Genomic DNA, 13,704 nt, shown 5'->3' with positions numbered 1-13,704 from the left:
GATTACATATCATAACACAAATGTGTTAAAAAAGGCAACTTTCCCTATGGGTGTACTGATGTTTTCACATGACTGTATGCTTACTCCCTATTTTCCAGAACAGTGCTCCCATGCTCTTTACCCTATGTTAAGAAATGGCCATTCTTCACCTCAAACCTAAATCATGTAGATGTGCAATGGTAACAGGATTGATATACACATACTCAAAATATGTTATATCAGCATTATTCTACAGTGCAGTGGTGTTGCATTTTTGTTTTTAGGGTATGCTCATTGGTAAAAGTAAATACACTACCATTCAAAAGTTTGGGGTCACTTAGAAATGTCCTTGTTTTCAAAAGAAAAGCTATTTTTGTCCCTTAAAACAATATTAATATGTTCAGAAATAAACTGTATACATTGTTAATGTTGCAAATGACTTTTGCAGCTGGAAACTGACCATTTGTAATGGAAAATCTACATAGGTGTACAGAGCCCCATTATCACAACCATCAGTCCTGTGTTCCAATGGCACGTTGTGTTTGCTAATCCAAGTTTATCATTTTGAAAGGGTTATTGATAATTTGAAAACCCTTTTGAAATTATATTAGCATAGTTGAAAGCTGTTGTGATGAATAAAGAAGCAATAAAACTGGTCTTCTTTAGACTAATTGAGTATCTTGAGCATCAACAATTGAGGGTTCGATTACAGGCTCAAAATGGCCAGAAACAAAGAACTTCTGAAACTTGTCAGTCTATTATTGTTCTGAATAATTAAGGCTATTCCATGGGAGAAATTGCTAAAAAAGTGAAGATCTTGTACAAAACTGTGTACCACCCCTTCACAGAACAGTGCAAACTGGCTCTAACCAGAATAGAAAGATGAGTGGGAGGCCCCAGTGCACAACTGAGCAAAGGGACAAATACATTAGTGTCTAGTTTGAGAAACAGATGCGTCACAGGTCCTCAACTGGCAGCTTCATTAAATAGTACTGTACCCCCAAAACACCAATCTCAATATCAACAGTGAAGAGACAACTCGGAGATGCTGCCCTTCTAGGCAGAGTTGCAAAGAGAAAGCCATATCCCAGAAAACCAACGATTAAGATGGGCAAATGAACACAGACACTGAAAAAAGGAAGATTGGAAAAAAGTGTTATAGACCTGGACGCCATCTTTTAAGCATGGTGGAGGCAATGTGATGGACTGGGATTGCTTTGGTGGTGGTGAAGTGGGAGATTTGCAAAGGGATAAAGGGATCTTGAAGAAGGAAGGCTATCACTCCATTTTGCAACACCATACCATACTCTGTGGGCACTGCTTTATTGGAACCAATTTCCTCCTAAAACACGACAATGAACAAAAGTCCAGCTGCAAACTACGAAAGAACAATTTAGGGAAGAAGCAGTCAGCTGGCATTCTGTCAATAATGGAGTGGCCAGCACAGTCACTGGATCTCAACCCTATTTAGCTGATGTGGGCGCTGATTTTCTGTATGGTACGTAAGAAGTGCCCACTAAGCCAATACAACTTGTGGGAGGGGCTTTAGGAAGCATGGGGTGAAATCTCTTCAGATTACCTCAATAGATTGACAGCTAGAATGCCAAAGGTCTGCCAGGTTGTAATTGCTGCAAATTGACAATTATTTGACGAAAGCAAAGTTTGAAAGACTCAGTCATTATTTCAGTTATAAATCATGATTTCTAACCTTGTCAGGTGCTATATTTCCTTTCCTTTTTCCATTTATTTTCTGTATTCGTATTTCATGTATATTTTCATGGGAAAAAGTACATTTCTAAGTGACTCAAACTTTTGAACGGTACTATAAGACAAAAACAAACATAATATCAATGTTCCTTATATTCTTATACTTGTGTTTTTAGTAGTTATTTTTGTAGCAGAATTTCAGAAAGTACACAGATGACATGATAACATACACTGTGTTTTGCCATCAACCAGGTTATTGAATATTCTACCCAGTGCCAACTCGATCAGTTTTTAATCTGTTTTTTATGTTGGTTTATATAAAGAAAATGTTTAATAATATATAGTTAAATTGTAGCTAGGCAGTTGCATAAGTGTCCATTATAGGGTGTAGATAAGTGTAGATAGTATTTTCTTAGTTCATAGAATGTTCATAGTGAATATATTCCCTAGACTAAACATATCCGATATGCTATTGATCATTGATAATATATATAGTTTAAATTGCATGTCTTTAAAGTTAATATTTTCAAAAGGCCCACATGTCAGAAAATATCCCTCAACAGCTACTCAACAAATGACACACAGAACACACTCAATAATTGACTCTTGCAGTAGTGATTCAATCTTTGCAGATTTATATGAAGTAATTATCAAGCTCTCATTCATCATTAGATTGTTAATGTCTTGCTTCGCCAGTGCATTTTATTTGCTATTAGATTCTACTCTCATCTGACACTCTATGATACGCTCAGTCAAGCCGCGCCATCACTGTCAGTTTAAGTGTTGTCATATCAGGGCAACAGGCTGTTCAAATAGATCTAGCACATCTTATTTAAATATAAACACAGATTGACTCTGGATGGTCGTTTGCAGTTAGTGGTTTGCTTGGTGTTGATTTACTGATGATCTTCAAATCATATATGAGCACATCTAGTATTTTTTGTTTTACCAGTTCCTACCTGAATTGGCATGTAAAATTTTGCAACGTTTCTTTTTTTCTTTTTTTTTTTCTTTTCTCAAAACATCATCCTGGAATGTGGTTGAAAAAAATATTACAATCACAGGACATTATGTATTTTTCAGTACGTCGCATTCCGTGGAAAAATATTGATATCACATTCATGTTTTTTCCTCATTGCAGTACAATGGGAAAAGACCTGGTCTGTATCATGGTTGATGTTTTCCTCAGTACAGACATACGGAATGAAAAGTCACTGGTTCAAATCCATTAGGAAACATGCAACAAAAAATCTTATCGCAGTGCAAGACATTTAATCCTAATTGCTCCTGTAAGTCATTGTAGATAAAATAATCACATTGAAATAGGAAAAGATAAAAATCGGATGGTTTAAATTTTGGTCCAACATGATGTAATTAAAAAGCTTCAGTCTAGTAACATGACATGAGGCATTCGTAAATACAGCTCTGGAAAACATTAAGAGACCACCGCACCTTTTTCTTTCCTTTCCAAAAAAGTTGAAAAGGAAGGTTTTGAGAGAGGAACAGAATGGTTAAAATTAGGAGACCACTGCAAATTGAATGCTTCTGTTCCTCACTCAAAACTTTCCTTTTTAACTTTTTTGGAAAGGAAAGAAAAAGGTGCAGTGGTCTCTCAATATTTTATGGAGCTGTACATTGCAGTCTGTAAGGGTATTATTATTAATGGATAGAGAAATAGATTTATATAAATCGAAAAGAGAAATAATAGTAAATTGGTATAACACTAAAGTTAACACAACAAATTTAATAGAGGGAAGATTATTGTCACATTATTGATGCACAGAGAAAAGCATCAAAGATATAAGGCTTAGGTAAATACATTGCATTCAATGAGCAACAGATTACTCTCACAGTATTGATGCTGGAAGAAAGGAGTCAAAGACATGATTGCTAAGGGAATACATTGCATTAAATGAAGGAAAGATTAGTGTTACACTAGTGAAGCCAAGGGAAATGAATCAGGAACATGACTCCTAAGTCAATGCATTGCATTCAGTAGGGAGATATTTACCTGTAGCGGCCGGCAATGTATTGTCTTATATGTCAGTGTCCTTGGCACATCTTTACAAGTCCATATACTGTCTGTGAAGATGTGAGAAAGGTCAGAGGTGGAGCAGAGAGAGAATGGAGAGGGAGAGAGAATGGAGCTGGGGGAGATAATGGAGAGAAGGAGAGAGGATGGAGACTGAGAGAGTGACAGATGATAGGGTTTGGGGGGTGAAGAAGGAGGAGGAGAGAATGGGGAGGCATAGAGAGAGGAGGAGAGTGAATGAGGGAAAGGGATTAAAGAGGGAAAAGGTAAAGAAGGGAGGGAGGGGAAAGAGAAATAAGAGTGAGAAAGAGTAACAGAAGACAAAGGAAGGGAGAAGAAGCGATAGAGAGGAGGGAGGGAGGGAGTCAACAGAGAGGCTATTTACTGTGTGGGGAGGTGGGAGAGATGAGGGGAACAGATGGATATAAAAAAGTGCTAGGAAAGAGGGAAGTAGTGGGAGAGAGAGATAGGGAGGCAGAAGAGAGACTAAAGGAGGCAAGAGGAGTATGAGAAGATGATCAAAAGAGAAGAGAATGGTGGTCATAAAGGAGCTGGACTGAGACATGGGTAAGGAGAGAGAGAAGATGGAGGGACAAAAAGAAGAGAAAAGGATATAGTGCCATATTCAAATTGAGAGAGATGTCTATCTTTGAGTTTATATCTGCCTGCACTAGGTGTCCGTAGTGTGATATTAATCATACCCCCCTACAAAATGTATTCACTTAGGGCTCATGTCCATGACACATTTATCTAGGCATCAATAATGTGAGGCTAATCTTCCCCCTATTAAATGTAGTGTATTTACTAAGGGCTCATGTCCGTGACACATTTCTCTAGGCATCAACATTGTGAAGCTAATCTTCCCTTCATTGAAAGCTATGTATTCACTTGAGTCGTGTCTTTGATGCCTTTCTTTACATGTCAATATTTTGAGTCTAATCTTCCTCCTATTGAATTCAATGTATTCACTTAAGCTTAATGTCCTCTATGCATTTCTCAAGGCATACTGTAAAACATTGTGAGACAATTTTTGCCTTTATTGAATGCAATGTACTCTTTTAGGAGTCATGTCTGAGATTCATTTATGTAGCACCCACCCCCCTCCCACCCACCAATTGAATGCAATGTTGTGACATTTTTCTCCCCGAAAAAACATTCCAGGATGACATTTTTCCGTTATACCATATTGCTTCCTTCCTGCCCTACACACATTTTTAGTGTTTACTACAATGTTATTGTACTACCACCTATGTATGTGTCATTTTGTCTATTTACAGACACTACCACAGCATGGATGAGTTCAGCCACTATGACCTGTTGGAGGTCACTACAGGAAGGAAGGTGGCGGAGGGACACAAGGCCAGCTTCTGTCTTGAGGACACCACCTGTGACTTTGGCCACCTGAAGCGTTACGCCTGCACATCTCACACTCAGGTAGATACAACAGCACATCTCTCTTTCAGGTAGATACAGTGACTCTCAAAAGTATTCACCTTTTATCAAAAAATGTGGCAGAATTGTGAATAAGTCTGGCGAGAAGGGCATTTTTTCCAGGAGCTGGAGGTGGGGGTGTGGGGGGGGCACTATCCTTACCATAAAGCATAATTGTATCAGCATCATGATATGGGGATGCTTATTTACATCACACCCTGTAAAGCTTGTGACTATAAATGGTAAAATGGATGCAGCAAAGTATATGGAAAGCCTTGAATAAAACCAGCTGAAATCTGAAAGAGACCTGGGATTTGGGAGAATGATTTTCTAACATGACGTTAACCTTTAACATACCGCCAAAGTCACATTGGAGTGGCTTAAAAACAAAAAGGTAAATGTCCCAGAGTGGCTTAGTCATAGCTCAGGCCTCAGTCTGGTTGAGAATATGTGAAAAAGAAAATTGCTGTTCACCAAAGGTCCCCATCCAACTTGACTGGGCTTATCTCTGTGCATTATCTCTTGTTGCTTGTTCTTTTGAGTTTCAGGCAGGGTATCTGTAAAACCTCTTTAGAACAATGCGGCTCTAAAAAGGGCTTTATAAAATGCATTTGATTGATTTGATTGATTGATTGATCAGGCAATTTTGCAAAGACAAATGGATAAAAATTTGTCCAGAGACATATCCAGCAAAGTCTCCATTTTGATTTCATTTCTATCACGATGATGTGTAGAAAAGGTCAAAGGGGCTCAACACTGTACATGAACACATCTCACACTAACATCACTGTACATACACCAACAATTCTTAGACCCAGGTAGACACTTAGGCTCATAAACTGTGGTCTGAAACATCTGTTTCTGGTTATTATGTGAGGATAGTGAGTGCATAAGGGAAAGGCAAAAAACAAAGTAACAAAACGGCACTGACACGAAGGCTCCCATTTTGGTCTTTGACCCCAAAACGGATCAGCAGCACACCGCCACAACACGAGTGACCTACGTCACAATAGCTCACTTACTAAGCACATTTTTAGTGGGTCAGTTCAACAGCCACAGTTTGTTTAGCAGGAAGCAATGCACAACATCAACAGAATGAACTTACCTATTTGCCAACATTGACCACTCAAAACTATTGTGGTCCAATTTCAATTACTAAAAAATAATTCAATCCATTTTGGAAACTGCTTCATCAGGATAGCACCAGGAGAAAGCTTGGGTTCAGTATCACCATGTGAGGTCACTTGCAAAAATGTTATGCTTCAAATCATGATGACATGCCCTTGTGTTATGTAATATATTCAACAGCTCAAACACCTCCTTACCAAAGCAATTAGTCTTGGAGACTGGTCCTATTACTGACAAGAACACTATTGGTGATGCTCTTTATAGCCACTTTATTAGAGCCAGCAACCTCTCTGAAAAACATTCTACAACTGCCTCCCATGATAATTGGATATTTATGCAGAAAACTTTGTGATAGTCAAGATTGGTTTTAGGGAACATTCTCAGAAAATAAGGAGTTAAATGCTTTAATACCTATAAATGCTAGGAAACCAACTGGTCCTGATTAATCTATGCCTGCTGGGCAGGGCAGCAATGTTTATCTCAGGGGCACTAATCTTTATCAACTGGGATCATTCCAATTATTTGGAAAATTGCACATATGCTGCCTCTACATAAAGGTGAAGACACTAGTGTCCTTGATAATGATCAACCTATTTCTTAATTGTCTTGTCCTGCTAAGATATTGGAGTCACTAGTAAGCATATAGCTGTGTTATTTCTTTAATTAAAAATGGGATATTGAAAAATTTCAGTCTGGTTTTAGACCAGGGCACCGTCCTATTACTGCAACCACGTTGGTTGTAGATGATATTGCTAAGGCTTAGGATGCAAACTAAGTTAATTAATCTGTCCAAGGCATTTGACACTGTTGACCACTCCGTCTTGTTGGACAAATTGTCCTCATTGGGCATGAAAATTGTTTTTAATGTTAGTCTTATAAACAGGACTCAAGCGGTTGTTACGTAAGTTTATCGCAGTTCATAAAGGAGTTCTCCAGGGTTCAATATTGGGCATGTTACTGTTTACCATATACACTGATCAGCCATAACTTTATGACAACTGACAGGTGAAGTGATTAACACTGATAATCTCGTTATCATGGCATCTGCCAGTGGGTGGGATATATTAGGCAGCAAGTGAACATTCTGTCCTCAAAATATATTTTTTAGAAGCAGGAAAAATGGGCAAGCGTAAGGATCTGAGGGACTCATTGAGGTACATGGGGAGCAAAGGCTGGCCCGTGTGGTCCAATCCAACAGACGAGCTACTGTAGCTCAAATTGCTGAGAAGGTGTCAGAATACACAGTGCATCGCAGTTTGTTGCGTATGGGTCTGCTTAGCCGACCAGTCAGTGTGCCCATGCTGACCCATATCCACTGCCGAAAGCACCTACAATGGCATGTGAGCATCAGAACTGGACCACGGAGCAATGGAAGAAGGTGGCCTGGTCTGATGAATCACATCTTTTACATCACCTGGATGGCCTGGTGTGTGTGTGTCGCTTACTTTGAGAACTCATGGCACCAGAAGCACTAAGGGAAGAAGGCAAGCCGGCGGAGACAGTGTGATGCTTTGGGCAAGGTTCTGCTGGGAAACCTTGGGTCCTGCCATTCATGCGGATGTTACTTTGACACATACCACCAACCTGAGCATTTTTGCAGACCATGTGCACCCTTTCATGACAATGGTATTCCCTGATGGCATTGGCCTCTTTCAGCAGGATAATGCTCCCTGCCACAAAACAAAAATGGTTCAGGAATAGTTTGAGGTGTTGACTTGGCCTCCAAATTCCTCATATCTCAAGCCAATCAAGCATCTGTGGGATGTGCTGGAGAAACAAGTCTGATCTATGGAGGCTCCACCTTGCAACTTACAGGACTTTAAGGATCTGCTGCTAACGCCTTGGTGCCAGATACCACAGCACACCTTCAGAGGTCTAGTGGAGCCCATGCCTCGATGGGTCAGGACTGTTTTGGCGGCAAAAGGTGGACCTACACAATATTAGGCAGGAGATCATAATGTTATGGCTAATCAATGTATATAAAAAATGAAGATCAGAACTGGGTTCTTTTATAGAAACTAAGCATGCTTGTTATCTTGACATTAAAATGAAAATGTTCAGGCCACTTTTCTGTCGGTGTTAAGATTATGGTGATACTGTACATGCATGCCTCCGCTTCTGTTTTAAAAAGCCTGGACTCTGTTTACATGCTGCTTTAAGTTTTATTACTGGTGAAAGCTTTTATACACACCACTGTCTTTTATATGCTGCTGTTTGTTGGGATTCCTTGTTTTCCAGAAAGGCAAGACACTTTATATTTTCTGTTGATAAAGCCATCCTACAGAAACTTCCAAATTATCTTGCCTCTAAAATTATATTGAAAAACAGCCCTTATCAAACACAATCACAAGATTGGATAGCTCTCAAGGTTCCCCGGGCTCAGTCTAAGATAAGTACAACATCGTTTACCTTCTGTGCCCCACAGACTTGGAATGATGACCTTAGGTTGAAGGATACTCTGTCCACAGCACATTTGAAAAAGTGTCTGACTGAACATTTTACAGTTAATTGTACTTGCTTTTTTAAAATGTGTTTTATATCATTTTGTTGTTTTATTCATGTTTTTATTGTTTGTTGTTGTAATACAGGACACCACTGTAAATAAGACCTCAGTCTCAGCTGGTTTTCCCTGTATAAATAAAGTAAATAAATAAAATGTAAAGTAAGTTAGCTAGCTAACATTACCCAGACAGTCTACTGGGATGATGTTTAGAGGTCCCACCGAGGGAAGGGGGGGTCCAAGGACAAACAGAAAGTACTGTTCCCCCAGAGTATTAGTCTTTTAGACAGAGGAAAATGTTTGGCACTTCACAGATATGAATATTACTGAAAGACATCATGAGTTCAGAACATCTGCAACTACACAAAAATTGACTTTGCATAGCATGAAGAGTAGAACATGGTATAACACGGAGGCTTTGCAAAATGAAAGAAAACATGACTACATTAATTTTTAAGATCTTATTATTCCTTCAGTTCACATTCTGATGTCTTATGTGTGTGTTGGTTAGCACGCAAATCCCATTCCTGAACTCTTTCTGGACAGTTATGAGTGAAACAAATCCCTTGAAATCTAGAAACCTAGAAATCTCTCAAACATGATGGAAATCTTTTAAAGTTTCAATGGGTAAAATGTCCCTTTAATATTGTAGACCTGGTTCTGCACCAATCTGAGTTTTTAATGGTCAAGGACGAAATTTCTGTAGTTTAATAGTTCTTCCAACTCAGTCAGTGAGAGTCTTACTAGGAGTCAAAGATGGGGCTGATTTGTTTCTATGGTGATGAGAAATATGCATGGTCTGTTTGTGTTCCACATGTTCCTTTAGGGCCTGAGTCCGGGATGCTACGATACGTACAACGCTGATATTGATTGCCAGTGGATTGATATAACAGACATCCAACCTGGGAACTACATACTAAAGGTAAGAAAAGATATAGAGGAAAGTTCTTGAGTGTAATTGGAAGGTTCAATGAAGCAAGCGAACATTCTATATGAAAAAGGTTCACCTGACCAGATTACTGGAACAAATTGATCGGAAAGTTATACAACATTTGGAATTTGTCTTAACCTGCAAATCATTTCCTAGGTCTTTCAGTGAGTTTCAAATCCCAATCTGGGTTGCACACCCATTGCAATATATATTCCTTATTGCCCTATTCCCTCCCCAGAGTTTCACTGACACACTGGTTTACATACTGTGTAAGATTGTTGTTTCATTCCTACCTCCTTAGCTTCAGCAGTATCATCTTGTTTGTTAATTTGTTTGTTTCGATCCCTGTTAGCTTTTGCATTAGCAACAGCTACTCTTCCTACACTGAAAAACAGAGTCACACACAAAATAAAATATAAAAAAACGGTGTTCTCCTCTGCCTCTCAGCTCCAGGTCAACCCAAAATACCTTATCTTGGAGTCTGACTTCACCAACAATGTGGTGAGGTGTAATATCCACTACACAGGACGTTTTGTCACAACAAACAACTGCAAGATATCACAGTAAGTACAGCAACGCCTCTTTAATGAAACTATTCAAAAGAGATTCTCTCATCGTTATGCCAAATGACCTGCTAGAACTAATGGCTTTTAGTTTATTACCTAATGATTTTGTAAATCATATTCATCAAAGTCAGTATAATTTACGATTATTAAACGTTTTATATCACCTCTCAAAAGAAGCTGCAAGGCTATTCAAACGTCCATTGGGTCGATTAAGAAGTGTATTATTACACTGATTTACTGCTAAATCATCATCATTTTATGAAAGACACTCAACTTTAGAGCATACTATATCTGAGCAATGAAACATTAGTTTCAAGTGAGCTGGCAAATCACCTCTCATCCCATGAGGAAGTACACAAATAATAATCAGATGAGTGGGCTAGTCGGAAGTTTCAGGAAACCATTTAACCATATGATCCAACAGTGAGTTTGACATTGGAATGATATAGAAGTTTGAATTCTCTCTGTGAATGAGCCTAGCTATGGATTATGCAGCTCTACACTGTCCCTTCTGATACCTCTGTCAGCAGAAAAGGGCCTTCAATAAGAATGTGTGGACAGGTACACTAACCTCTCTGTCTCTGTTTGTGATATGAACACCAGCCTCATTGTTTTCTTTGTATCATCCTGAAGGTCCTGAGTGGATGTGTAAAGCCTGCACTGCCAGGGTGAGTCCTTCAGGGGAGTGCTGTTCCATTTAAATGTGAATGGAACTGTTTTTGTTGTTGTCGATGTAGTTATTGTTCTATTTGTTTTTTAGTTTTTGTTCCCTGGACCCGTAGTGAACCAGGGTTCCAGTGGCACTGAAGAGAACATGTTTTTTTTACACAAGCACAAACACTGAAAATAAAATAGAACTCAACACTCCAGTCTGCCTCCTGCAGCCTCGCTGGCTGTCCCTTCTATATCATCCAGAACTTTCTCTCCATCCCCACTGCTCTTATTCCTGTTCCGCTTGTGTACACAAAATCCTAAACATCTGGGACATTGTAAATCCATTGCTCACTGTAACCCTCTGTGTATTGTGAATAGTAGCTCAGTTTGGTTTTAAAGAAGGTGTGAAATGGAGTTGGTCCTGAAATTTGTGGTCCCAGACAAGTTAGGGAGCAGACACAATCCAACAAAAAGTGTGGAGAAGTGTTTGTGCGTGCATTCATCCATGCTGTCTGGTTGGAAGGCATGGCAGCCCAGCCAATGACTCAGAGTGACCATTAAAGAGTGGTTTCCTCCTCCTCTTCATGCCAGTTTGAAAATATTTAGATTCTAAGCACATCTACACAGTGTTATCCAGTGACTAGAGAGAGTAGAGAAGCTAGGTCTTGTTTGTTTGCATGTGCTAGTCTCAAAGCAGTTACTCAACATAAAGAGGCCGTCGGAACCCAAAGCTTTACTTCTTCTAAAATCTCCTCAAAGTCAGCTTTTATTCTTGTCCTTCATTTTCTTATTTGTCTTAAAAGCAAACGTAAAGCTTAGCTGGCAGAACTGCCATTTATTTTCAAATATATGCTTTCCAGAGAGCAAGACATTCACAGTGTAGACCATTTGTTTACATTGGATCTGTGTTTCTTTTTCAACTGGCAACACTGGTCAGATGCCAATTAGGTTATCTGGAGCTTTTTAAGAGGAATGTACATGACAATTACCCACTGATGCATGATTTGACCTATGGAAAACTGTACCTGGTTAAATTGATTGTAGTTAGTTTCTTTTTATGAAAAGGTCTTAAATACTGTGTTTGAACCATTGCTGTATTTGTAATTCCACTAACTCATATCTTTTTCTAATCCAAATCATACTTTTGATTAGTTTGAGTGTGTTGCGGCAGAGTGACTGTAAAAACGAAACTACTGTTGTTAAAACCTATCCTTCCAGTGCCATTAGAATAGTAGGTTTGGTTTGGTGTTACAGACAGGGCTGAGGTGCCGTCTCTACCTACCTCTAAAAGAGTGACCTATTGTTTCCAGTTGAGAGTAAGGTTTCCATTATACATCCCTGTGATGATGGCCCACTATGGTCTCCGATCCACTCCGTTGCAACACACAATTACAGTAAAAAAACTTTTAAGATTTGAACAAATGCAAATAAAGGCATAGTCTGTTATATTCTGTTTGTGGCATATTACAAATTACAATTTTAACACTGTACATAGTGGTCTACCTATGTATGGAATTAAATTACCATATTATATTTGTTGAATATTGCAAGTATCATTAAATATATTGATTTGCTTGAATGTTTCTGTTCTTGAACAATTGTTAAATATGGCATATCCAATAAAGACATACATTTACACCACTTTTAGGTCTTTGGACTGAAATTATTATCGTCTTCATCATATTGTCCCAATGTGTAAAGATTTAGGTTCAGGCAGTTAATGGACTAATAGGCCATATATACAAAGAAACTGTTTGGTTGATTCAGAAACATCCTGAGATTTGAAAGGTAAAAAAGTTATTTACATTTTCCTACTCTGAAAATGTCATGTGTGGAATGTTTAATGCATTAGGACATTTACTGTAGGTAGAACTCTGTGGTTGTGTACATTTATCATTTATCATTCACCATCCAGGCTGAAATGCAAATTAGACCTTTTCAGATTCACAAACACATACAGTGAATACAAATATCCAGCATGGTCTGGAAATAGGCAGACTTGTTTCATTTTTATCATGTATTTATAATAGGATATTGTTCAACTATCATGTATAAATGTAATCTATAGACATTCATTTGAGTCTCTGAACTGGTTTAGTGATGATCAGTCTCTCTTTATGTTTCTCCTGTCCAGAGATAAGTTGCTTTTCATTTGAATATCCTTATGCCAATTCCACAACATCCATAAAAGGATGCACAGTTCTAACAGTTCTTTCCATGAAGGTAAACACATAGGTGTGTACTTTTTCAAATAGGTAATGCATATGGATACTAAAAAGTAAAAAAAAATGTATAATTATAGTTTACAACATTGGGTGAAGGGCTAAGTCTTATTTCAATGAACAGTCCTGATAGCACAGTCTGAGTCAATCCAAGTCTAGACCACAAATGTAACACAAGATACACACTCAAAGCAATGAGATTACAGAAATTCCTGTGCAGGGGATATAGAAAATATCACCAACAATATATGCCCTTTTGAAATCTTTCCAAAAGGAGGAATCACCTTCAATAGACACGGTTATTAGATGGTTCTCCAAACAAAGAGGAGTTGATTTGGTTTCTTTGAAGAACCCCATGGAAGTGTATGAAAGGAGAACAGAACAGAGACAACCCACCTTGACACAAACACACACAAACCTACACACATACACATATACGCACGCTCTCACATACAAAGAAATAAGAGGATGCCGAGTGAATACTTCACAGGCTTGTCTCACCAGGAGAGTGGAGCACCCCAGATGCATACTGTGAAGGAGAGACTGTTTGCCTG

General features: G+C 38.6%; 1 protein-coding gene across 2 annotated transcripts in view; it reads left to right on the top strand.

The window, feature by feature from the left end:
* Window positions 1-11,902, top strand: part of loxl1 (lysyl oxidase-like 1) — a 36,543-nt gene extending 24,641 nt beyond the window's left edge. Inside the window, exons 4-8 of one of the 2 annotated variants that reach the window (XM_010878642.5) lie at window positions 4,996-5,152; window positions 9,604-9,699; window positions 10,156-10,271; window positions 10,908-10,942; window positions 11,035-11,902. In XM_010878642.5, coding sequence (XP_010876944.1) covers window positions 4,996-5,152; window positions 9,604-9,699; window positions 10,156-10,271; window positions 10,908-10,914 — 376 coding nt within the window. In that variant the 3' untranslated portion in view covers window positions 10,915-10,942; window positions 11,035-11,902. Of the gene's footprint in view, window positions 1-4,995; window positions 5,153-9,603; window positions 9,700-10,155; window positions 10,272-10,907 lie in introns of both variants that reach the window. The other variant, XM_020051530.3, reaches the window with a different exon arrangement.
* Window positions 11,903-13,704: the final 1,802 nt, after the last annotated feature.

The sequence above is a fragment of the Esox lucius genome, chromosome 2 (assembly GCF_011004845.1).
Source record: "Esox lucius isolate fEsoLuc1 chromosome 2, fEsoLuc1.pri, whole genome shotgun sequence".
In the NCBI taxonomy this organism is placed as follows: Eukaryota; Metazoa; Chordata; class Actinopteri; order Esociformes; family Esocidae; genus Esox; species Esox lucius.
This window is presented reverse-complemented; position numbering and strand designations above follow the sequence as displayed.